At 34.2% G+C, this 27,961-nt stretch overlaps 1 protein-coding gene across 2 annotated transcripts in view; it reads left to right on the top strand.

The window, feature by feature from the left end:
- Window positions 1-14,773, top strand: part of LOC149779507 (tRNA endonuclease ANKZF1-like) — a 38,923-nt gene extending 24,150 nt beyond the window's left edge. For both annotated transcript variants that reach the window (XM_089940207.1, XM_089940208.1), the window contains exons 10-15: window positions 2,814-3,014; window positions 4,318-5,260; window positions 5,985-6,096; window positions 8,733-8,912; window positions 12,603-12,673; window positions 13,183-14,773. In XM_089940207.1, the coding sequence (XP_089796333.1) occupies window positions 2,814-3,014; window positions 4,318-5,260; window positions 5,985-6,096; window positions 8,733-8,912; window positions 12,603-12,673; window positions 13,183-13,303 (1,628 nt within the window). In that variant the 3' untranslated portion in view covers window positions 13,304-14,773. The remainder of the gene's footprint in view (window positions 1-2,813; window positions 3,015-4,317; window positions 5,261-5,984; window positions 6,097-8,732; window positions 8,913-12,602; window positions 12,674-13,182) is intronic.
- The last annotated feature ends 13,188 nt before the right edge of the window (window positions 14,774-27,961 follow it).

Raw genomic sequence — 27,961 nt, 5'->3', positions numbered from 1 at the left:
TATAGTTATAAACAAAATGCACTGGTTATGTATGCACACCATAAAAATGTTTAATTAGACTTAAAACTTCGCTTTATAAAAAGAAAAAATTATTCTGCAATCTCCGTAAACAATCGGTAGTTTCCACATGCCAAAACCGGATATGACGTACATTTATCCTTTCTATTCAACCTAGCCATTCAAGTGCTTAATTTCCCCACGTAAATGTCTATGTGATATAGCGTACGATCATGCTTTTGTACAGCAAATATGGTGCACTGTGTTGCATACGGATGTAACCAAAAGAGTGACGATGGAAAAAAGCATTCTTTCTTTTTCCGAAAAACCATGTTTACCAGAAAAAAGTGGATTTAATCTGTGGGATCAAATAGGGGAGGGATGGGAAAGTTGTATCATTTTTACCGGATTATAGTGAATTTGCCCCAAAGACAATTTGGCCTAACTCGAAATACAATTCGGCTAAACTTAACAATAATTTGTACGTTCTTTTTCTTGAACAAAATAGTAGATGCTAAGTAAGATAGGTTTTAGGAAAAAAACTAAATTTAAACAAACTATTTTGATATTCTTTGAAAGAAAATAATCATACTTCGTAACATACATATTTATGAGAGAAAGCACAAACTGACATATCTTGCTTGTTCTAATTAAAATATTTATATACATTTTTTATGCTAAAAAATATATGCATCTGCAAAACGACATTCTCATTTTAAGTCTTCCGGTCAAATTATCAATACTCATTTATGAAACAAAAATACGTAACAGATAATATTCTACATAATACATATAAATTTTGATAAGGGTAGTGTACATGAGATGATATAACAAATATACTTAATTTTAGGCTTCACGTTGTAACACAGCTGCATACAATACATACTAGATTACACGTGAGAGAGAGAGATAGAGAGAATAATGTTGAGCATTTTGTCAGTATTTAGTTGCTGCAATATCAAGCTCTTGCCAGTTAATTTTATTGTTTGTTTTTATTTGTCAAGTTGTCTTACTGTGTGCGCACATAAATTGAAAGCTTGTCATTACTGGTCAATATCATCAATCATATTTGCTCCATTATTCCGTACAAATTAGAAAGGAAATAATTTTGTGTTTAATTTGTGGCCCCCCCCACACCTACCCACACACTCACGGTACAAAATAAATTGATAAACATAACACTTGTTTGAAAACAAAATGAAAGAAATTAACCTTGCATTGTTATGATATGTTCCTTCTTTTTTCATCATGCAAAAATTATTTTTAAAAATATATATCCACGAACTCTATATATGTAGCAGATGCTGGCTTGCATATGCATCCTTAGTGTAGTGTGTATCGCTTACGTCAAATAACAAAATCACAAATGAGATGAAAGTATCACCTGATTGCTTGAAGGCACCTGCCATTTACGCATGATAAGTTACTTATTGCAAACTGACCCAGATCGTATTGTATCCAGGTTAACTATAAGTTGGTATCTTGCAAATAATAAAAAAATAATTATTTTAAAATACATTCAATGTGAGTGCAAATGATAATCTTTTTGTTAGCATGGGTTATAAAAGTATTATTAAAGCAAGTTATTATTGTGTATACTATTTGCCCTGCAAACATCAGTTATGATTACATATGGCAAACAAATAGAAGCCCGGGTGATAAACACAACTGGCAGGGATCAACCCCGGAAACTTGACTTTGGTATCTTTTTAGTGTGCCGATTTTTTCTTATGAAGCCGGCCGACAAAAGGAAGTCAAGTTTGGTTCCTTTGGATTCTTCAAGTGTGCCGATTTCTTTCATCTTTTTTTAAATAAAGTCTGCCGACACAAGGAAGCCAGCATTGATTCTTTTTACCTGTGTTAATGGAAATTTTCAAAATAAATTGAAACAATGGAACAGTTTTGAAAGCGACACAATCTAGTGCGTCATGCACGCATACTGATATAAGGCTGAACAGTAAATTAGTTTTCATTAGTTTCATCTAAATATTCCCTATCTATAGTTTATAGTGTTTTATTTTTCTTCAACAAGAAGCATGTACTTCATCTTGTAGGGATAAATGTACGTCATTTCCGGTTGGCGTCCTCTATAGGTGGGAAATCGTAACTAAGGGGAAGTAACAGCGTAGTATACTTCTATTTCGAGTAATTAAATTATTATTTCTTCTTCACACTTGATAATTTTTTTTGTTCTTTTTGTGCTGGTATAACTATTTTTAATCATGTAATGCAAATCTGATATGAATAGGAAAATGTTGGGGTATGGCCGGTGACCTTTAAGGTAAGGAGATTTATTTTCACTGGGTGTTTTGCTGTATTCACCAGTATTACAACAAGCCCTTTTGACTTTGATCCAAAGTTTTCATTCAAAAATGTGACAAAAAGAAAACCTTATTATGCTGAGTGTAGGATAGGAATGAAAAATGCAATGACACATGTACAAATGTGAATAGGTAAAAATAAAAGTTCACTCCTATCCATAAGATTAATTGAGACAGAAAAAATAATTAAATATTCCTTGATTGACTTAAAAGAAACCACTTAGTTTGTTAATTAGATGTATATAAATCAGTTGCACTCTATATTTTGTTGATATTCGGTAGCAGTCTACTTTGCAATAATTCCTAATTTCTCCATCAAATATATTACCTAAAAACATTAACATTAGAAATTATGTCTGCTACCTCCAGACTCCAGCCCTCCCACAGACTTGATCAAGTCTGTCTGTATGTTGTATAGACAAGTGGAAGTAACTCTTACTGATTACCTCCCCTTACCCCACTAGGTGCACTAATATTGCATTATTTTTGTGTCAGATCATGTGATTGAGGCTAGTAACCAGACATCATCTTGCACCTCCACAGGCAGTGAATCAGAGTTAGTCTTTGTCAAATCGAAGCTTAGCACAGCAGATCTCAAGGAATTTGGAGGAACTAAAAAGCCAAAGAGGAAGAAAAAGTTGAACAGGAAAAGAAGGCCTTCCAAACGCCAGATAGAACCAGAGTCCAATGTTTGTGGTATGTGTAATGGAGAAAATCCTTTAAAAACAATATTAGCTCTGTTTATCATGTTCTGTTAATTCAGTGTTATTTGTGAAGTACCTGTTTGATCTAACTTAATAGAAAGCATATAAAGACCTTTAAAATTTATACAAATCTTGCTGATCTGCCATCAAATATGGCATCCAACATGTATCAGCTAGAAATATAAAAAGCTGTCAATGAAACTGTTCAGCAGAACTAAACCAAATTTGACAGGAAGCATTCTGGTAATAAGCACTTTCAAAATTATACCATTGATGAGAATTTGCCGTCAGATATGGATGTCATCACTATAAATGGAAAATTCTTTAGACAAGAAACAACCAATAGGCTGAATTCAGTCAAATTTTATTCAAAGTATTCTGGAATGAAGGATTTTTAATTTTATATCAATGATGCCAATCTGCCATAAAAAAAATCCTCGTTGTTACTACAAATAGAAAGAGTTGTTATTTCTTCTAAAAACTGCTTGACAGACTGATGAAATTTGAAAGTGTCCCAACTTGAGCAACTTTCAGATTTATACAAATGAAGCTCTTCTGCCTTCAAATATTGCTTTCATTACTGAAAGTAGAAAAACATTTATGCAACTTTATCACAAACACCTGTTGAACAGAATTATTTACCAACTTTGACACAAAGAGACCTGGCATAGGGGTCTTTAAGTATTGGACAAATGATTCTGATGTGCCATAAAATGTGCATAAAGATACAGAAACTATAGAAACAGTGATACCATTGTTCTCATAAAGTATGCAGTCAGCTGCAGTGCAACATTATAATAGAAGCATCCTATTGGCCCAAATTTATATCAGCCAGGTGAGTGTTTTGTTCAGTAAGTGTTATCCAAGCTAACTTTACAGGTATTGGAAAGGATAATTAGGTGTTACCTTAGTTAACTGCAATTCACACACTATTAGACTACATGTTGCATGTAATATTTTAACAATAACTCTGAATAAAGAACAGAATGTATGTAAATAATTTTGGATATTTTTCCTTCTTAGACTCATTTGAATTTTGAAGTTTGACAATGATAACTTGCCTTCCTGATTCATTCTGAGAGACCACCTTGTCTTCAGAGACAACTTTTCACAGGCAGAAGCAATGGTCTCTCAAGACCAGCTTGAGTGTTAAATAATTTGTTAGAAATATGTTGAATATTGTAAAACTAATGCTGCTGAAATATCATGTTTGCAATATTATATATTTATTTGGTATCTTTCAGCGGTATGTTGACTGGTTCTTCTTTCATGTTAAAATGATTTTTTTCTTGCAGATGAAGAAAGATACCACCTGAAAAACAGTTTATACACAGCCTGTAAAATGGGTGATGCAGAGTCTCTAAAGAACCTGCTGGCAATCTTCAACAGACCTTTGGATCCAAATCTGTCTGCTGATTTCTCCATTCCAAGGTCAAATTCACCTAAAGACAACAACAGGAACTACCATGACAACATGGCAGTGGAACATGACAACACTAGTTCAGATTTCCAGTCAACAGAACAAAACTATGTTCATTATGATTGTGATGATGTTGTAGACAGTAAAAATACTGATGATGTCAGTGATGATGTAAAAACAAGACCAGTTAGGAATCCTTTGTCCAAGAAATGTGAAGGTTGCATGGAAAGTGCTGATACAGAAATGGTCATACACAGTTCATCCAGTAAAATATCTGACAGTATTGACAATACTGATAACACAGAATCATCACAAGTATGCAGTGATGTCATTGTTAGTAAATTAGATGAATTTACCAAAGAGATAGACAATTTAGAACCACAAATTCCTATACTAATAGAGACTGGGAAGGAAAATAAGGAGAACGACACATTAGAAATCCACTCAAATTCAAATTCAAATGATGACAAAGAATCATCTGTGGGAGTATTTAGTCAGCGTCAGGATTGTAATCAGATTAAAATTCATAAGGATGATACTCAAAACAGCAAAAGTCACCGAGAAGAAATTGATGAGCTTCAAATCATTTACTCTGAAAGAACTACTGATGGTTCACCTGTTATGTTGACAGGAAAAGAACAGTTTGCAATTAATCATACCCAGAATGTACTGGAGCTGCCATCGCCAGTGGTGACAGAATCAATATTGAATGAACTAATTGGAGATAATGAGATAACTCTGCTTCATGTGGCAGCTAAAGAGGGACACAAGGGGGTCATCTGTATGCTATTGGCAGCTGGTGCAGACCCTTCTATTAGGTGAGAGATATAAAAACAACAATGAGGATGATAATAATCATTGTGGTGGTAATACTGGTGGTGGTGGTGATGATGGTGATAATAAACATAATAACTGACTTATTGTTTTATTTCACATGTGACATACTGACAGATTTTTATGCCTTGTTCATGTAATTGATAGGGACAATGGTGGTGATCATTATGGTAATGATAACAGTCATTCAAAAACTGATGCTAATTACACTTAAACCTGTCTATAAAAGACCCTTAAGTGACCATGCAGTTGTCCGAATTATGGACACTGATCCTGTAGATACAGATTAAATTCATTGGTGACATAAAAACAATATATTAATAAATCTTTTCCTTTTTGAGCAGGTGTCCCTCATATAGATGTGTCTCCTAATGCAGGATTCACTTTAAATTGAAATTGATAATGAAAATGAAATCATTGATGTTTAAGCAAAGCAGGAAATTTGTTGCAAAGTGTGTTTTTTGTGTGTGGTGAAATCCAGATCACTTAGCTATTATTCTCCCTCAATCACTTAGCCATTATTCCCACCACCCCCACCAGTCTTACATTCACCCTCACCTTGCTTCTTCATGATTATCTGCATACTAACTCATTTCTTCTATGGCATCATTCTGTAGTTTTGACTGGACCCTTAATAATTCGTATTAATTGTATTTCCTGAGTCAACTTCACAATACAATATCCTTAAGAATTTTATCTTTTAATCAGGGACAAAATGGGACAGACTCCCTACATGGTGTGTCCAAACAAGGATACGAGGAATGAGTTCCGAAGGTTTCAAGGGTACTATCCAGAAAAATATGATTATGTTAAAGCACAGGTGAGTTAAAGGATTCAGAATTATAAAGTAAAATTGTATTATCTGGACTTGATGCTGTTAGGTGGAACAAGAGAATAAACCATTCAGATTCATGTGTATTTATGTGTGTACACATGTGTTCATGTGTGCTTGGAGGGGGTTACCTGATTATGATGTAATACAAGATTGTCCACCACCTTGCATATTTAGTCCATCCATGTTAAGTAAAACATTACAACCATATTGGCTTGGTTCAGCAGCATTGGTGCTAACCTGATGTCTGTTTGATTTAAAAGGAAGTCAGGCAAGAGTAGTCTCCTCTGGGATATAGAGATTGGTGCCAATATCTAATAGCCAGTAGCTGCTACAGTAACGTCTGCACATGCTAGGGTGCAAGTTTCTTATTTCTGTTGAATATGTATCAACTCAAACTTCATCATATAATAATTCTGTCAGCGCCATCTTAATTGTTTGCCTGTTGATCATTAGTGATTTCCCATACTCAGTGCATAATTATCTTAAGAGTTTGAAATTTTTGGTAGCATCACACTCCCTTCATCAGTGACTCATGTTGATCATGTGACCTATAATGGTCATGTCATACAAGGAATGTGTGGTAATTCAAGCTCCTTATCCCTGACTAGTGCTGACCTCTGCTGGCATATTTTGATCACCTTCTTGACCTTCCTTTTCCATATATTGTCCAGTGATGTGATGACCTTGATCTGAATAGTTAACAATGGAATGTCCCATATTGTTATAATGTTTATGTATGACCAATGACTCTCTACAGATCTGTTTTCTTAATCCTTGTTTCTAACAACTCTGTCTTTTTCCATGATGTAATCTTTCTCAAAATCATTACATTTGATATTATAAACCACACCTTTTTTTTCTAATTTTCAGTTTTATCCTTCACATGTATAAGTTGTTGTCTTAAAGAGTTGAAGGGTTTGTGATATACATTGATCCCATCCTGTCTGAATACTGTGGCTATGACTTCTGATGTACCATGGATATATGGCATGCCAGTGTTGGTTTCTGTTTACGCTACTCCTGGTTTTATGTGGTGTTTTTTTACTTCTGCTTTTCTGGAAGTTTGAAAATCCACTCTGGATGGCCATTTACCCATAGTGCTGATTTTACATGCGCCATTTGATCTGTCTCATCAGCGACTAGGGAGTTAGCTCGGTACATTAAAGATTTTCCTACTGATCTATTGTGTATGGGGATTGGAAAATAAAGTTCAAGTACTAGTCAGTGTGGGTTGGTTTTCTGTACACAGTGACTTTGGTTGATCTATCATCATATACATGTATATATGTGACCAAGAATGGTACATTACCATTTTCTTCTTGTTCTGAAGTGAACTGGATATGTGGGTCAGATTGGAGTTGAAATGATCAGAGAACTCCTGAACATGGTACTCCTGTTGTTCAGGGAAGGTATCATCCAGATATCTGAACCACATTAATGATGGGTTCTTGGCCGATTCAAGGGCTTTTTTCTAAAAAAATTCTCCATGCATAGATTGGCAACTATTGGTGAGACTGGGGATCTCATTGCTGCACCCTGTTTCTGTTGGTAAAACTGCCCATTATAGATGAAGTATGTGCTGTGCCATCACAGCTTAAATAAGGCACAGATATGTTCAATAGGGAGGTATTGTCTGGCTCTAATTTTCTCTGATTACACTCAAAGCCTTATCCACAGGTTCATATTATAGGTCACGTGATCTACATTAGTTGCTGATGAAGGCAGTGTGATATTGCTGAAATTTCAGACTCTTAAGATATTTATGCTCTGAAGATAAGAAATCACTAACGATCATGAATTAAGTATCTAATGGTACAAGCTAATGTACATCAAGTGTTGATCTGTCTTATATGCATTAAGTGTTGGTCTGTCGAAGTCTATATTAGTAAAGACTAATGTACATCAAGTGTTGATCTGTCAGAGTATCTAACAGTAAAAATTAATAAGTACATAAAGTGTTGGTCTGTCAAAGTCTATATTAGTAAAAACTAATGTACATCAAGTGTTGATCTGTCAGAGTATCTAACAGTAAAAATTAATAAGTACATAAAGTGTTGGTCTGTCAAAGTCTATATTAGTAAAAACTAATGTACATCAAGTGTTGATCTGTCAGAGTATCTAACAGTAAAAATTAATAAGTACATAAAGTGTTGGTCTGTCAAAGTCTATATTAGTAAAAGCTAATGTACATCAAGTGTTGGTCTGTCAAAGTATCTAACAGTAAGAACTAATAAGTACATCAAGTGTTGGTCTGTCAAAGTATATATTAGTAAAAATTATTGCAGACATGTATGTACTCATTTTTCAGTGTTATTAATCATTAATAAATATTTATCTTTGTTAAATATTTTATGTATTGTTATGTTTGGAACAAGTCAGTATGTCATGTAGTCCATCAGGCTGATTGAATTCAATACATAGTAGCCCAGACTTAGCATTTTGGATGTCATTGGGCTCCAAGCACAATTTGTTGAGCCCCATGCAGACAAAGTCTGTGTTGCAGATTTTTATAGAACTGAATGGGAACAAAACATGCTACAGATTCCCATTTAAGCTAATAGCTTTGATTCCATGTTTTTTTTCATATAAAATAAAGCTTGTTTATACTATTTTGTTTTCAGATTCCTGGCCCATTGACATCGGAGATGGAGAGCAAGAGAAAGCAGAAAGATGCAGAGAGAAAGAAGGCCCAGAAAAAGGCCAGACAGGAACAGATGAAGGTGAAGAAATCCGAGGAAGCCAAGGCCAGAGCAGAAGAAATGGAAAAACAAAGATATCTGGCTCTATCTGAGAGAGAGAAGGTATTGTCTTTTCTTTTTGAATTGCAATTCAGATTGAATTAATCAGTGATTAAAATGTCACTCGTAATTTGTAAGCAACTGTGCAAGATATAAAAGCTTGTACAAAATTACACTTGATGTAGTTGTGTCATGAAGTGTTCTTTTATTTAGAGCAAACTAGATATTCTGGAGAAATTCAATTTTTCATAGATTGGGATCTGAGAATCTAACCTGGGCCTGCAGAGGTGCAGTACAAGTATGTCATCTCTGGCCTATTCAGACACATTTAATCCTTGATGTACTATCAAGTTCATTAAAGTTACTTTAACCAGACATGATGGAGAGAAGAAAACCTTTTTTCTGTTTTATATAGCTGGCAGGAGGAGGAGGGAGATGCCCCAATAGTTGTTGCAGGAGACCGTAGCGACTGCAACAACTATCGGGGCATCTCCCTCCTCAGCATCGTCGGAAAGGCCTTCGCCCGTGTTGCCTTGGCATGCTTGCAGATCCTAGCCTCCCGCGTCTACCCAGAATCCCAGTGTGGATTTCGAGCTGGCAGGTCAACTGTAGACATGATCTTCTCACTACGTCAGCTGCAGGAGAAGTGTCGCGAGCAGCGGATGCCCCTCTACGTTGCCTTCATAGACCTGACGAAGGCGTTTGACATGGTTAGTCGGAGTGGACTCTTCAGACTTCTGCAGAAGATCGGCTGCCCCCCACGTCTGCTTGCTGTCATTATGTCGTTCCACGAGAACATGCACAGCACAGTGTGCTTCAATGGCGCAACATCTGAAGCATTCCCAGTCGTTAGCGGAGTCAAACAAGGCTGTGTCCTTGCACCGACGCTCTTTGCCGTCTTCTTCTCCATGCTTCTCCAGTACGCATTCAAGGACTGCAGCGAGGGAGTGTACATCCATACCAGGGCTGACGGCAAGCTGTTCAACATCGCCCGTCTCCGTGCTAAGACTAAAGTCACAGAGGTACTCATCCGTGAATTGCTCTTTGCCGACGATGCAGCCTTGACATCACACACGGAAGATGGACTTCAGCAGCTGGTATGCTGCCTCTCCCATGCATGTAAGGAATTTGGACTGACCATCAGTTTGAAGAAAACAAATGTCATGGCACAGGACACAGACTCCCCTCCCTCTGTCTCCATCGATGGGTACAATTTGGAAGTTGTCGAGAACTTCACATACCTCGGGTCTAACATCTCCAGCTCACTCTCCATTGATTCTGAGGTGGGCGGTAGGATTGCCAAGGCAGCAGCAGTGATGGCCAGACTTAACCAGAGGGTCTGGAACAACCCCAACCTCACAGAGAAGACCAAACTGCGTGTCTACCAAGCGTGCGTGCTCAGCTCACTTCTCTACAGCAGCGAAACATGGACCACCTATGCAAGACACAAGAGGAAACTCAACAGCTTCCACCTGAGATGTCTGCGGCGCATTTTGCACATCCAGTGGCAGGACAAAGTACCCAACACAGAGGTTCTAGAACGCGCCAACATGAACAGCATGTTCTCCATACTCAGCGAGAGGCGCCTTCGCTGGCTCGGCCATGTCAAGAGAATGGACCCAGGTCGCATTCCCAAGGACCTGTTATATGGGGAGTTAGCAGAAGGTGCACGACCAACTGGACGACCACATCTGCGCTACAAAGATGTTTGCAACAAGGATATGAAGACAGCAAACATCAATGTCAACGACTGGGAGAGCTGTGCAAACAACCGTTCCAGCTGGCGTTTAGCTGTCAGGCAGGGAGTTCAAAACGCAGAGGAGAAGAGAAGAATAAAGCAAGCTGAAAAGAGAGCTAAAAAGAAGGATAAGCAAAAGCGTATTTTGGAGCTATGCCATCGTCTCTCGTAGACGGACGGATGCCAAGAGCTGGCAGGTACACAGATGTTTTGTATGTATTAGAACAGCTGTATGGGAACAAAAATATGTGGCCAGTCTGACAGAAGGACTGCTTTAGGGAAGTTTCACAATTATTAATTATTAATATTTTCATATAAATCATGCACCAGTGAATATTTATTTTGAATCGTTATGATCACCCAAAGAGAGACAGATATCCTTTGATTACTGTATATATTCACTTATAAGTGAAGTCCAACTGCATTCTACACAGACCCAGATCTACAATCTACACCAGCAGATCTGGATCTGTGTAGTTTGTTAGGAGTAATCAGAACAAACAATATAGACCCTGATCTGCCATCACAGTTGGCAATGTCAGGTCAGGGTCTGTGTTATTTGCAGTTAGTCTCGACTTATAAGCAATTATAGATGGTACATCTATGACTATTCAATTTCCATTATTCTTGCTGTGCAGGTTTCACTCAGCATTTGCTTCGAAGCAGTTGGAATAACATTTTGACCAGACACTGTGATAAAGCAAACATTATATCAGTTAAGAACCTTTAATCAAAAATATTAGTTGTAATTAACTATTCTCAATCCTACATTTTGCCTTTATGCATCTATCTATTCATCTGTCTATTTGTCAGTCTATCTCTATCCTTTTTATTACACTCACAGAGAGTTCTTGTCACTTTGTGTAATTTTTATTATCATTAACAATTTTTCACTGAATAAGCCTTGATTGCATCATTGTTTTGGGTTTTTTTTACATACTGTAATTTAAAAGATTGTACGTAAGCTATTTTTAGTTTTTTTTTAGCTTGTCTCTTTAAAAAACAAATTTAAACAGGACAAATAAGGGCATGGAACATTTTTTTAAAAATGGATTAGAAAAACAGTAAATGAACAGCAGTGAACCCAGCTTCTTCTCAAAGAGAAGCTCAATAAAGTCAAAGAATTAGAAACTAGGGCCATAACCCAATAGCGCCTGAATTTATGTTTATTTTTAATCAATGTCTTGACATTGTTAAAGAAAGAAAGATGCAGTTGTATGCTTTTAATGTCTTATAGACTTCTTTAAAGAGAGCTTTTACTGTCTTGTTGACTTCTTTAAAGAGAGCTTATACTGTCTTATTGACTTCTTTAAGGTGGTGCTTACCAGTTTTGTAAGGTTAGAATTTTAAAGAAAAAGAATTTCCCTGGGTTTCCTCACAGGTTATACTAGCTGTTTAACAAAGACCTTGTATATCCTAGGTATTGTTCAGAGAACCTTCAATTCCCTTTATTTTGGTGTATGATTGATGGGTGTACTATGGGTTATAGAGTATACAGTTTAACCTTACTTCAGATGTGTACTTTTCAAAAAAGTGCTATCGCCACTTGGTCATTTTCACTTTCTGAACTTCAGAGGTAAATTGTATAAAAAAAAGAGCCAATAACGTTATTTTACATTTTATATATTTGGTAATTCATTCATTGCACTTTCAGAAACTGGTATTGTCTAGTCTGGCAAAATTTATTTTCCCTATTTTAATAGCTGCTATGGATAGTGTACTTTAGACTAATTCAGGCTGATTTGTTGAGCACAAGGGAGCAGTCATTTTAGTTAGCATGTGCTTAGATCATGTACAGTTTCCAAAAGAAATGTAAGCCACATTACATTAAAGTAACATAGAGGTATGCCAACATTCTCTCCACTGTGCATGTTTTAAATGCAAACAACTTCACCTTACATATGTCACTCTTTCAAAAGTACATAATAACTGGTGAGCGCCCCATAAAGAAAGCTTATACTGTCTTACTGACTTCTTTAAAAAGAGCTTATACTGTCTTACTGATTTCTTTGAAGAGAGCCCTGGCAGCGGAGAAGAGACTTGTATCTCAAGTGGAAAGAGATGGAGGAACAAAGCCTGTTCTTAGGTTGGTGTTATTTTCTTTACTCATCACAACAGATATGCATATCAGTGAATTTTGGATAGTGTATGTTGAAATTATTTGATACAAGTTGAAAAGAAAAAAACATGAGTAACCAGAAAAAGGTTTTCAAAATAAATTTTCTCATTCAGACTCTCGTGCAACCGAAGCTTTCGTTTTTGAATTATTTTTCTGGTAAATTTGTTTCCACACCTGTTCTGATAATATATTGCTTTGTTGTTTCCTTATGAATAAAAAAAACATTTGTAAACAGCATAAAAACAAATCAATTTTATCACCAAACCACAAAATAATTCCTTATCTAGATCCCTCCGAATAGATATCTTGGGGACTCAGTTAAAAAAACAACTGTTGTTATGTGGCAAATGTTTGACATGCATATCAGCTTGTTCATATTGTATTTGAAAGTGAACGTCAAACTAAATATTTTGATATCAGTATTTTGTTTAAAAATTTTATTTAGTAAATCTAATTTTGCATTAAAATTATTTCAGTCGCTGCTGGCAATGTGGAAAAGACATAACAGGGAAGCTTCCATTTGAGTATTTTGATTACAAGTTTTGCTCGCCCAAGTGTTTACAGACTCACAGAAAACAGCAGGCCACTAAAAGCTGACATCATTGAGTTAAATTGGACAAGTTGTTAGAGAGGAAACATATTAGAGAGAAAAAATTATGAGATAGATGTGCAATGCTTGTAGAATTTAAGCATTCTTTTTTAAAATAGGGATTGTTGTAAACATGTTGCCTGCCCATATAAGCTCAGGTGAAAGGCAATAGCTTCAAGAATTACTTGTAAGAAACACATGCGCCCAGGAACTGCCATTTTTAGCAACATAATTTTGAGTTGAGTCAGACAAATGGAAGGCATCAATAAATTACTTCCAAGGAACACATATTGCCCAGGAAATGCCATTTTTTAAATCAGAGATTTTGAGTTAAGTAGAGTGAGACAAATGGAAGACAACAACATCAAGAAACATGTGTTGCCCAGGAACTGCCATTTTTGGTATCAGAGATTTTGAGTTGAGAAGAGCGAGACAAATGGAAAAGATATAAAGGCAATATCTACTATGCCATAATGTCAGCAGCTTTGAAATGACAAATCATTTAATTGAGAGGTAGTTTGGATAGGTAAGTGAGCTCTTTGCACTGTTAAACAGCTCTGTCTGTCCTCAAATGCCACAAGCTGTCCTCTAGTGCCACAGGCTGTCTTCTAGTGCCACAAGCTGTCTTCTAGTGCCACAAGCTGTCCTCTGGTGCCACAAGCTGTCTTCTAGTGCCACAAGCAAGCAGACTGTTGTAAAATAGGGGAGGATATAGCTATTGATATGTCCATCTGTCTGTCTGCCTGTAAACATTTTCATATTTGTGTCACAGTGAGGCAAAGGCAAGTGACCAGTGACAGGAAAAAACAAAGATCACAATTTCTTGAGATAATTCTTTCAAATGGATGAGAAATTTCATAACATCTATGGATTGGTCTGACAACATCTTTACATATCACTCTCCTTTTTCTCGTTTTTAAAGCACTGCAAGCAATTCTATGTAGTGAAAACACTTTTTTTACAGCTTATTGTTGTAGTAGAGTTTAACGCCTTTTTTCAGCACACGATAGGCTATACATGGCGGCCAGTATTAATGGTGGAGGAAGAACTCAGGAAAACCCCGGAAAGAACCACCGACCCACAAGAAGCTACTGGCAAGCTTTCTCACATACCCACATTAGCTGAATCCAAGACTCGAACCCACGCAGACAGAGGTGAGATGGCAGTGATCCGTAACGAAGAGCGCTTTAGACCACTTGGCTACTTGGGGCCCCTTTTACAGCTTAAAACAGTATGACTGTACAATTCTAAGGTTACAAATAGTATATTCCATGGAATATGCACGAGTGATAAATTGTTGTTTCTGTTATTATTATTTTCTTTAATTTCGTTTTCACTGATGGGGCCAGTGCTCTATTGTGTCAGCTACAGTTGGGAATAGTCATTATTTTAGATAATTAGAAAGGTCCTTTCACTTACTTCATCTATGTTGTTATTGTTTTCAATGTTGTAAAAGAAAATAAAATTAAAACTATTAACCATTCTAGAGTTGTTATTATATTATAATACTTGCCCATTACTTTAAACAGAAAATGATAAAATGTTCTGGTGATGTTTTTTTACAGACACTTGTATCATGTTCTGCTAACTATGTTGCATAAATTATGGTTGGAATAATTTTGGTCACATCATAGTTCACACAGTAATTAGTAGTGTAAATATTTATATTACTTTACAGTGTGACAAAAATATTGCACAAAACTAACTTTATTTGGATGAAAGAAATTGGATACAATCTTTAACCATTGTCAGTTTTTGATGGTACTATGATAAAATGAATGTATCATCAGATGCTTACTGTATGTGCTTGTTTATAAGTCAAGTCCAACTGCAAACTTTACAAACCTAGATCTGTTGTTGCATAAAGCTACAGCAGATTTGGGTCTACGCAGTTTGTTAGGAATGATCAGAAGAACAAACTTGATAGACTTGATCTGCTGGTGCTTTATGTGATGGCAGATCAGGACACTTGTACTTGACTTCATTTAGTCACATGTGTGTGATACCATGTTGCTAATACATATACAGTAATTATAACACAGAAAACAGTACATATTCCAGATGTGTGACACCACTAGGAATCTACTTGCAGTTGTCAGACATGACTTTTATTACCAGATTCTTTTCAATCCTAGACAAATTTATGTACCTACATGGCCATCTAGAGTGAAGCCGTACCATAACACAGTGGTTGGAATCCACAAAGTGGCATCATGTTATGTAACATTTTGCAAGATGCAGACAAGTAAGTTAACTGAAGAAAATATTGTATGTGTATCCACTTACCGTAATTGATGCCATATTTAATATTAATTTTTTGGGCAGAGAACCATACATTGATACAAGCATACATATGTATAAGAAAACACAGGAACTTGATAGTGTAGAGTACATATACTTGCCAGCTGACTGTATCAATAATAGTAATAACATCTAACATTTGCACAACGAAACATAATTTCTCAAATTTCTCTGCCAGATTCCATTTGAATATAACGACTTTATTTCTGGCTAATATGCTTACACTGACGTATGAAACACGGAATATTTGGTAACATTGAAATGTGCTGGACTGAGTCCCTACCAGTCAAAAGTATAATCACAGTGGTTTCCATAGTAGTTGTCCATATGAACAGTTACAGCAATGTTCTATAAACCGATTAAATATCAAAATTAGAGCTAAAGACTCAGAAGTAATATATTTTAATGACAAGTCAACTACATTTAGAGTTTAACTTAGAGCGCTTAAAACATTGAGAGAACTAGTTAATATCAAACTTACAGTATTAATCAGGTATACAACATGTATATGCAAGCTATTCATTTGATGATATTAGCTCAAAGAAATGTACAATTCCACAAAATTTTCAGAGACTGACAGAGCATTCTCTGTTGTACCCATATATATTTCCTCAGGAGTTGAAATTTATAACTACACTGAACAAAGCATCAAAAGTAATTGAGTAACTGCAATTGTGAAATAGAAGAACTGATTACATATGATGTAATGACTAAATCTTTTAGCAATAAGTACAGAAAAAGGAATATACTTTTCTTGTGATTATATCATGAGAGAGAGAGAGAGAGAGAGGCTACAGAAATGACTTTTGCAAATAATACTTGATTCACCAGTAATAACTTTAAAAATAGTCCTGTTACAAAACCAGAGAAGTATTGCAATTCAGGAATATTAAAAAACAATGATTACTTTTGTAGGATGACCAACCATGTTTTATTAATGGGGTATAAATTAGATCAGTTGTCTACAGAAACAACTAAATATTTCTGGATGAGGAAAATGAAGACAAATTGGTAATATGAGTTTGAATAAATATTATTATTGTTTTATCTTAGAACCTAAGAAGCACGCATGATAATGCTTTACGCAGAAAACAGGACATAAATGAGAAAATATAAAAAGGAATACACCTACAAATAAATAGAAAAGAAAATGTAGATGCATACTACAGGTATATTTTGGTTTAGATTCACAGGTTAAGATTCAGAACAACCAATGGAACTCTTATTTTTTGCAGTCATTATGTTCGGATCAAATATAAATAACTATAGTCAGTAAAGGTGTATAAAAGAACCTCATGCTATGATTATATAGATGTTGTGTTATAAACTGTGTAAAGACAAAGTTTGCTCTAAATTTGATTGAAACAATATAAAACATTTGTTTGATTTAATTGTATGCATCTATCCAGCCCATATATACAATATGACTTACAACAGAAAATGGCTTTTTGAGACAATATAATAATATATTGTAATTCACATATATTCTGGTGAAAGATTAGATAGATGGCTATATTTTCTTATTAGTGTATACCAACACTAATACTTTGTTTGAATCGTGTTAATTTAAATGATGTACAAGACATAGCAACCAACTTATCAAAAAGCTAACATTCAGTTGTAGGCATTGTGGAATATGTTTGTAGGTAAGATTACACAAGTTTAATTCTGTCATAAAAGAGCTTTGTGAAAATGTCAGATTTATAGTAGTTTTATAGACAAAAGATACCACGTGTATGGAAAACATTTTTATTTCTTCATGAAAATGATGTTGTACCAGTGGTTATAATAGATGAAATATTGATAAGCTAAAATAAATCAAAGAGCAAAAAACTTTAATGACCCTGGACTATCGGTTTGATTACAAGGTAGGAGGCTCTGTTAACTAATTATTATTATAGGCTTAGGGGAAAATAGTCTTGTAATCTACTAACAACATTTATCATCACATGGAGAAATCAATTTTATTTATCATGATATTGTTTTTCCTGTGCTGGTATGATCTAATTAAAGAAATCTTTAATGATTTATAATTTAAAGAAGACAATATTTCATCTTTCTAAATTGAGATTCTATTTAACAACCTATTTCTTGATAACCTAGCATACCTGGTGCCATTCATCGTACAACTATCTTAGTTATAAAAACATATAAATTGCTTCTAAGGCCACAAAGTTTTTGTATTGGTATGCCATTCATCTCATATTTGAACATCCAACATGGCACTACATATATTTTATAAATTTTGGATTGTTTGTGTCATAAAAATGTATGTATTGTTGTTTTTTATCATTGTAGGCGTCCGTTTCAGCACTTACAATCAGTATTGGCCATTATTAACTTCATTTTGTCACAATCTGTTCTGTACCTTGAAGTACTAAAATCCACACATCAGCAATTTATTTGTCAACATAAGGTCCCCACATATTGGCATGGCTAATAACAATGTCTTTATGAAACTAATTAATACCATATCTTCATTATTGTTCTTCTTGCGAATGTGCTTTTTATGTTCAAAATATTTATTTTCTTTTATCATTTTACATTGGATATGTTTCTTAAATTGTCCATCTGTTTTCCAATGACACAGTTATTCCTTAAGTTGAAAAACCTCTTTCAAAATCGTCTGTGCTTTTTCAATTGAAGATGTATTAAGTTCAGTGTAACCACAGTTCTGGATCAAATGCAAGCGCTCTATAAATCATTTTAGTTATATTCCTATAACTGAAGATATAACCTCAAGTTATGAAGTGAATAACATGATTTTATTTGCGTTAACGTCATAATAATTTGACTACTGAAGATTTTGTTACATTTTTACATTCTTTTAATTTTCTTTTGTAGTAGAGTTGAATCATCCTGACCTGGAATTAGTTTTTCTGGTGCCATTTGACGATCTTTTAAAACACACAAATAAATCCTGGTAAAATATTCCCTCAGTATTCTCTTATCTAATTTATTTACAGCTGGTTCTCCTTAAACTACTCCCCTATTTTAAGAAAGAATCTTTTCTGTGAAACTAAGAAGATAATCTGACTTTCTCACCTGTTTTACATATATCATCAACGGACAGTTTGGTTGTAAAATAACATTTACGTTGACAGTGATCAATAAACAATTCACAGCGGCAAAGCCTGCAGGAAAGTACAACCATATCTCTATCTTATAACCTTATTCATGATCTACTTTAATTTTTTTCCAGTAATAAAGGACATAACATTTGACTGCAGACAAATGTCCAGTGAAACTAGAAATCTAAGCAATAAAAAAAGCGATTTAAGATGCCATTATATCCATTTAACAAAGATTGATATTAAGTAAATTTGTTCCATTTTCACTTTTCGTCCAATCTATTGCCGAATAGAGCATGGTCTTTATCCGGTTAATACTGTAACCAAACAAAGTGAAATCAAAATTTCGTTATTTAGTTTTTTAGCTTTATTTTGGTTAACAAATGACATAGTTTTTACCTTCGGAAAAATATATCCCCGCCAATCAAATTTAATTAACACAATTCATCATGGAACAATAATCTTTCTTCCAACAATTACATTGAGCAAGCTTTTAAAAGCTTTTGAAGTATACAATCGGTCCACCAAGAGACATGGATGTCAAAGAAGCATTTAAAATGGTGATTCCAGTTTCTTTCAGCTAGGTCGTACTGACTTTTGTCATAAGTAGTGATAAGATAATGACAGCAATTCTGGTCCAAGAAAATACATCTCTGTTTGAATAACAATACAAAGAACATTTCAAATTAACGAAAGTACAACAGTACTACTAGGAAAGAGTGAACACGTATACACAATCAATTACGAAGAATGTTTCATAAACAATTGTTTATATATATATATATATATATATATATATATATATATATATATATATATATATATATATATATATATATATATATATATAATGGTAATTAATAAACTATTAATGCAGTGGATGTAAAGACTGAAAACCTAAACAGTGTTGTCCATGGTCTCAATCACGGATAATTAAACTTATTGGATGGTACATGTCACCTTCAAATTTTAGCTGATATTAATGGATTTAAATGTGATCTGCCCTAATATATAGAAAAACACTTATTCCAACAATGATACAGATGATAAGTCATACGTATTTTTTTTTAAACTGGTCTATTAATAATTTGTTATCAGTTTGTGCACGGTAGATAAAAGAGCACTGAATTTTAAATAGGTTTAGAGTTAAGGTTTTGCAAACACAGAAATGTTGACAATAAATAATTACACCATACATTAATAAAGTTCATATTTTCTGGAAGAGAGCAATATTTAAATGATAGGTTTAAAGGAGCGTAAAGTTTAATTTCCGATATATAGCTGCGATTATAATTTCAATAATGACTGTATAATAAAATATGAGAGCAATATCAAAATAGGTTACATTTAAATACAACAAAATGGCAAGGGCGTAGGTTCGATACCTATCCAGGCCAGCATGGGTTGGCTGCCTCGGTGTCATTGTAAAAGGCACTTAGCTTCCATTTCCTCAGCATGATATAGTGCCGTAACAACTAACAAAAATAAACAAAACACAATGGCATGGTATGTAAATGGCAATGGTGGCCCATCATTTGAAGGAAGCAACGATCTGTTTGTTCCCAAAGAAGCCTTTGTGGAACGAATTTAACATGATTTTTGTCATGGAAGCATTGAAGAAAAAAGTGATTAAGGGCACTGGATTACTTATTAAATGAAATATTGTGAGAATACGTTTTGTCGACTTGGTATTTTTATCCGTTTATTTATTAAATTTTTACGTGACTTTAATTTGGTTATTACATTGAATTCGTGGCGAGGAACTGATGCTATGCTTACTTGTTACCCATTAAAATAGAAATCACCATTGGTGGCGATCCTTATAATGTAAAACAAATTATGTATTTACTATTTAGAAGATAAGAATGCTTTAAAATTTGACCCGAAAACTAAAACCCACACATGAAGTAAAAAAATAAGGCAGTAGAAAAATTCATAAATACGAATTGGATGCTGCAGGAATAATGATTTGAGGAGCGATATCTAACGGTCTAGCATTTACACGAAGCAGCTATATTCTTAAGTTATTTGATCTAATTGAGCTGATGAAGAATGAATTAGACACATATTTGCATATAAGAATTAAACGAAAAACCTGTTAATGAAAACTAATCAAAGACTTGAACGAAAGATTGAGAGAACAAAATATTCGGTGACTAACTATTTAGACCACCTGGAAGACGCCTTTGCTCTATGGTTCGATGTATCAAACTCAACAGAAAATAAGGTAACACTTGAAGAAGAAAAAAACAAAACAAAACAAAACAAAACATCCTAACTACAATGATTTCTACCTATTCATTTGATCAACAGGTAAAAACGAATACAAACTGTGCACTTTTGATGGGTACTATTGTACATGCTGCTTACATGTCTATTTATAACATAAAAAGGTACCAGCTGTGGTTTTTCTGCGTGAATGATAACAGGCTCATTTATTTTAATAATAATTATAGTATTAACCTGCCTTCGGCACGTGTGAAAAGTGCAACAGGTATATCTAAATCCACACAAGCAGGACAAGATACCACAAAGAGTTGAAAGTTCCAGTCAGAAACATATTTATGTCTCATACACCCCAATCAAAATTTAACTCGAGGATACTTTATAGGTATGTATTCCAGACGAAGTTAAAATATATTATTGTACCAGAAAATGTACCCGTGTTGTTTGATATGTTGGCAGAAGAATAGCATCAAACGTTGTGCAGCACATGTTAAAAACAATGCCCAAGGATATAAATCATGCCCTATATATCTTTTCAAGTTCAATATCTACATCTTCATGGCAGACATAGATTTGTGTTTACGTCATTAGGTTAAAATAAACAGAATTGACAATATCTCATGAGTCAAACCTTGCGTACACCGCTGGCAAAGACTGTCGAATTATAATGCACTGAACATTTTAGACTAACTGCTTAGATTCTAAGATAATTGTCAGCTTCATTGTATTTTTGTAGTCTTCATTATGATTTCAGACATAACGTAAATTTTTTTTATTTAAGGTACATTTATGATCAGGGATTGTATTGCCAAGGTAATAGATCAGCTAGCGTTCAACATCCTATATATCTGCAATTCGACACGAGAGAAAATGTAAATGTGCACAAAATATATATTTATTTTGTATATGATGCCTTGGTAAATATTTATTACAATTATATAGAATAAATTAAGTATGGACCTGAATAATAACGTTCCAAATGATGTACAGAAAGGAGCATCTAGCATGTGGAGTGACTAATTATGGATAACTACACCATGTGATAGATCTTAGTGAATTCAGAAACCATTTTATTAAGTCGTTATTATCTGTGCAACACCTTTGTTTAACGAAACGTACAGTACAATGTGATTACTAGAGAATGAAAAGAATAGTGTAGTAGATCCTGAGGATACATGATTCTAGCTGCTATTTATTATCTACCAAGGAACCAATTCAATTCTTTCTTGTAATTGATTGTTATGGCAATCTTCTTGATACAAAAGTGAAACCAACTGAACAATCCAAATTATTTTTGTGGTAGACATTTTGACATGACTGAATGATTGATTTTGCAAAAGAACAAAACTGTAGTCAAGGTGTTTTAGAGAGAATACCTTTTTCTGATTGTCGTCTGCAGCAAGGATATAAAGACAACGCCCTCATAAATCATCGTAGTCGCAAAATGTATCTTCAGTTATCTCCTTTTTTTTTTTACAGTAATTGCATATATTTATTGAACTAAGATGTTTTTCATCTTCGTCATCTATCACCATACGTAGTTTGTTTCGTTTTTAAATCGTCATACACTAGCTTTGCGATTTTACTCAACGCATCGTTACATAAGTATATAATCTTCTGTTACGTGTTTAGGCTCTAATAAACAATAACAAAGAAAGAGTGAAAACAAAAAGCTTTGACAAATTTAACAAATAATTTTTTTTCCCTGGAAAAACAACGTAAAAATTAAAAAAAGAACTTACGGTTTTAAGAATCAAATCCAAAAATAATCCAAGAATAATCCACGAATTAAATTTTAGAAGTCCTAGTAATGAAATGTTCTAATGAATTCAAGTTCGAGTCCCGATCAAAATTCCAAAATGGAAGGCGATGACGTATACTGTAGCTAGTATTGTGCTCTTGCGTCTACGGTTCTTTGTTGTTTCACAAACAATATTCCCGTGTTCGAATTTCCGAATAAAATTTAAAGAAATGTCTTTGTCCAAGAATTATGTATGAGCACTCAAATATTTCCAGGAAAAAGAATTAAGCTTTTAGAATCCAAACAATCTGAATAAAAATTAAAACGTAACTCCAAACTGGCCACAACCAAACACTTTCAGTGTAAAAGCCCAACTGACTAATTTCTCTATAGACAAAGGTTATACAGTCAAATAAGGCGCAAAATAGATATCCTTATGAGGGTCACGTGATTACATTCCAGAGCAGTTTATAAACTATTTACATGTCTAAGATCACGAACTCCAGTACAGCCTCGATGTCACTCCATGTATCCCACAATAAAAATAAATTAAGAAAAAGAAGATTTTTACCTGAATCTCACTCAAGGCCAGGGAGTAGGTCAGCAAAAAGATACAAAGTTCTATTTTTAGGTGTTTTCGACTAAACAGCCAGTTCAAACTCAGATATTTTAATCGTTTACATTGTTACAAAATCTTCTTTTGGTACTTTTATGATATTTTTTAAAGCAATGCAAGGAATTGTACATATATTTTTTCCATTTCAACATAATATTACATTACATCTTTGTAGTCATCAAGACCACCACATTAAAATTTGTTAACATGTCTTTGGGTTTTTTCATGTAAAACGCTTGGCATAGCTTGGCTTTCTCTCCCTTCTAACAGATAATACACACTTATGAATATGAATACACTAATTTTAAAGTTATATATTGTCTTCCTTTTGCACAGGTCATCAATTCAACCAATCACTAGATATACCTAAATCGTAGTTTGATACTCCATGTACATAGACACTTGTTACGTTAACACGGACTCCAAAGCGTAAAAGAAACATCCACCGTCTTTATGGTTTAAACCAATTTTATCTGTTAAATCATACAAAAAGGGGTTGGACTACAAGCTCTCACAACATAGATAGGTCCATCTCCATGAAAATATAGTGTTACAGATTAACCAAAAATGACAAGCGACAGAAGATGAAAAGAAATCTTAAAACATACGGAGCAAACAACAACGACAATAACAAATTAGGCGTGTTGATAATTAAAGGATAAAGATTCAATAAAAAGGGAAAAAGAAGACAGACATCAAGGCAAATAAACAACGACGATAACCATCTTCGGAAGGAATTTCATTTAGTATGTAATGCCCCTACATCGTTTTCAATTGGTCAATATACAGTCTATGTCAGAGTAATATCAATAATAACAAGCCCCATTTATATATAGGAACTAAGGAAGAAACATTAGTTAAAAACTCCTTGTATCCTTAACATGTGTGCCAAGTAGAAGAGTGTTTGAAGTGATCCGGACGGGCATTTCGTTAAGACTAAATATTTTGATTTTGCCTTTGAACTGTGTATTGATTGTATATTAACGGATAATGGTGTGCACTTTCTGCTACTACCCCATGCATTAGGGACTGTCTACAGTGATTTTCGTGACCGTATTTTTTTAGATCGCTTCAGTCGTTTTTGATCCTCATATGAATAATAAAGTATTTGCGATCACCAGAAAGACGATATGAAGGAATGCTATTGTTTGCGGAGTAATATACATTTTGAAATTTAAGAAATCACTTTCAGATTTTTCATTTTTAGATAGGATATTCCATACGAGAATCCTCCGTCTTTATTCTTTTATATTGATACGAGTTTTATTGTTCCAAATGTATACACAAATATTTTCTGAATGGTTGATACGTATGTGCAAAGTTAGATACATTATCATGTCAAGCATCTACTCCGTACTGTCATTTATATTTTATAATTAATGTGTATATTATAATTGAATTTCATATTTTACAAGATTCATAAAGTCTGAAGCTTGAAAATTGATTACACACTATGCAAAAACGCCCTTCGATTCGCTGCGGCCGTTGATGCAGTGTATAATCGATTTTCAGACTTTGTAACTTCATTAATATTAAAAAATATAAAGTTTAATTCTTAAATAATCAGTTAATGGTTGTTGTTGTTGTTATGGGTTTAACGCCATGTTTATGCAAAAGATAGGCTATAAATTGCGGCCACCATATTTGGTGGACAAAGAGCCCGGGAAAACCACGGGAAGAACCAACGACCGACGGGAAGCTACTGGCAAGCTTTCTCACAAGCCGAAAACGTGACTGGAACCCACGCGGTCAGAGGTCTAATGTCAGTAATCTGTAAAGATGAGCAACTTAGACCACTCAGCCAAGGAGGGCGGCGGAACTCCACGGGCTGATAATCAGTCTGTGACAGTACAAAAATAAATAAACTGTAGAAAACAAAATAGAAGAGAAAGTGAGCTGAGTAAAGTAGAAGAGAATGGGTATTATTAAAAGTAGCATGCTTTTACTGTTAAATCTGCTAATGCCATTGTTTTAACATTCAGAAGACACATGACAATTTTGAAGAAAATATTTTGATGTCATGTCACTAAATTCTTTCAGTGTCTGTAGATTTTTCAACACTTAAAATTGTATCCAACTGTTCGATAGATTTTCTCAAGAATCTAAGACGTTTCTCCAAACTAAGCTTTTGACCAGTATTTTTTTCTTTTTTACTTTCGTGAAACTATCAACTAAGAAGTACATTGCTCAATTAAATATATTTATCATCGTTGTTTCGAACGATTTGTACCTGTTCATCGGGATGATTTATTTTATCAGTTCCTTTATGAAATGATGGTTTTTATAACCGAACAATGGTTTGAATTTTGGATATTTAAAATTCAAATTGCATTCATTAGATGCTGAATTTCTATATTTACCGCCTCGTCGTTAATGATATCTGACATTTTTCAATAGTTATGCTAGCGTAGAGGTTGCCGTTGTCACGTTTTCTTTTTCTTATGTCTTTTTCACATATCATTTATTTGTTAAGCTAAATGTATTATTTTTCCTTTTCCGTCAGAAAAAATGTTTTGCATTTTCAATTTTAATTCTTGTTGACTACTTTTTCGATTTTACCATACACATCGAAGAATATATGAATACACAATGTTCCATTGTAAATTATTGGCTTATATCCCTGCAAGATATACAGAAAAGAAGCCTTTTGGAATGTGTTTGTATATTTTAAGCGTCCAGGATTGCAGCGGACACACAATGCCGGTGCTTCTGCTATTCAGACAGACTGCACAAAAGTTGCAATTTGATGTGCCTTCATCACATGTGCTTCCGCACACCTTGGAAATCCGATGATACTATCATACTTTCGAAATCACAATAAATAATACACGGAAATTTTAATTGATTCTGATAATTTAGGACATTTGCGAAAGAACGTTGTCTGTCCATTTTATCTATCGAAGTGTGTACATCGTTACATAGTCTTGTTTGTTCTGATGTTTTTCTCATTATTGAAAAACAAAATCATCCACTGTCTTTTTCAGTTATATTTCCTCTTTCAAATCTCAAACATATGATAATTTCTACCTCTGCAGAGAAATATACATTGATATGTTCACTGTTTGTCAAGACTATGGAGCTCGCCATATTGAACTATACTTAATATGTCAAGGTATACTTCTTTATTTAAGTTATTTGAAGAGTTTCTCCCACTTTCTTCTGAGTTCTGATGTTTTCCATTCTAAAGTTTTATAAACATTTACGGATGCGTCAAATTCATTTGAAAAGTTTTTAATGTTCTCTATTTTTACCGGACATCTGCCAAACCAGCTATATTCAATGTTCAATCTTGTTAAATGGTTATCTTGTGTACATGTTATATGTATGATATTGAGTAAGCACTAATTGACGTAATTCATTTTACCTCGAAACAATATATTTTTAGATTTTGCTGTGTTAAAAATTTATATGAACATCATGTTAATTTTCTTGAGTGGATCGATTCATACGTCTGATTGTTAAATATAAGCTTTTGTGTAGTTATTTTTCAATTATGAAATAGTTGATTAATGCGCTAACAAGAACAATACGTGTACTACCTTTAGTTTATACGAAAGGATTATATGTAAACGAAATACTACTTGTTTTGTTATTTGTTTTGTATGTTTTTTTTTTGTTTTTTTTTGTTTGTTTGTTTGTTTACGGTCACATCAGTTCTATACCAGCAGTTTGAAACGGAAACACGAATAAGGAAACTAGGAATGTATAAATAATTTTTACAAAGCAAATCGTAATTTTAATGAATTTAAGCAGAAGAATGCTTCTCTTTGTAACATTAATGACTGCATTTGTGATAGAGCAATATACACTCCAGTTAAACACATGGCATTTCAAATGTTGCTTTATGCATATTTTCATCGCTCAGCGAGCAAAATAATATTTCAATAGAAGAATTTTTGTAAGAAAACAATGACCATTTTAGCCTTATATTCTAGAAAAGGGCTATCAACAATACGAATTGGCTTAACTGGTGGGTGGGTGTGGTATAGTCGATTATCGCGTGTAGTACGTAATGAAAGTTATTATTAGATTTAAAAAATGTCATTTCAATGCTCAGGAACAATCTGTTTTCCGGAAAACGTATTTATTTGAGCTAAAATAAGCACTTTAATATTGTATTTTTAGCGCAATTGATTACGGCATTGAGACAGTATTGAGCTATTGCATTGTACTTATCTTGTTGCATGAAGACCAAGCAAGATGCAACGAGCGTTACATTTTTCGTATACGTTGGGCCTTTCGTATAATGCACCTGAAAAATATAATGATACCAGATAATGGAGGCTGCCATATTGGTCTTCTTCCAGTCAATCCAGTCCCGTTTCTGACATTCGTATTACACGCATACCTGTAACCCGATGGCTATCAAACTTTCCATATTGAAAGTACAGTTGCGGTCGGTACTGATACTAGCAAAGAGAATTCCGAAACATTCCATAAATTCATACAATACGATTACCTTTTTGCTTGTTTACATTTTACTTAGTCTCATCCCATCTTTCACCGCAGTACTTCTCCAAGTATTAATCCGCCAGATTTTATATCTACGGGTATCATCAGTCTTTCGTTCTTAATACCCGTCTAAAGATAATGAAAAGTACTTGTCATTGGCTATTTATCATATGTATGCATAACTGGGATATATTTAGAATTTTCTTGTAAATATGAGAACTATTGTAGTTGTGGTATGCATTTCCACTGGGGTGTAAGA

Source organism: Sinohyriopsis cumingii, chromosome 17 (assembly GCF_028554795.1).
Source record: "Sinohyriopsis cumingii isolate HCF-2022 chromosome 17, ASM2855479v2, whole genome shotgun sequence".
Taxonomy (NCBI): domain Eukaryota; kingdom Metazoa; phylum Mollusca; class Bivalvia; order Unionida; family Unionidae; genus Sinohyriopsis; species Sinohyriopsis cumingii.
Note: the sequence above shows the minus strand (reverse complement) of the source record. Positions and strands in the feature narration are given on the sequence as shown.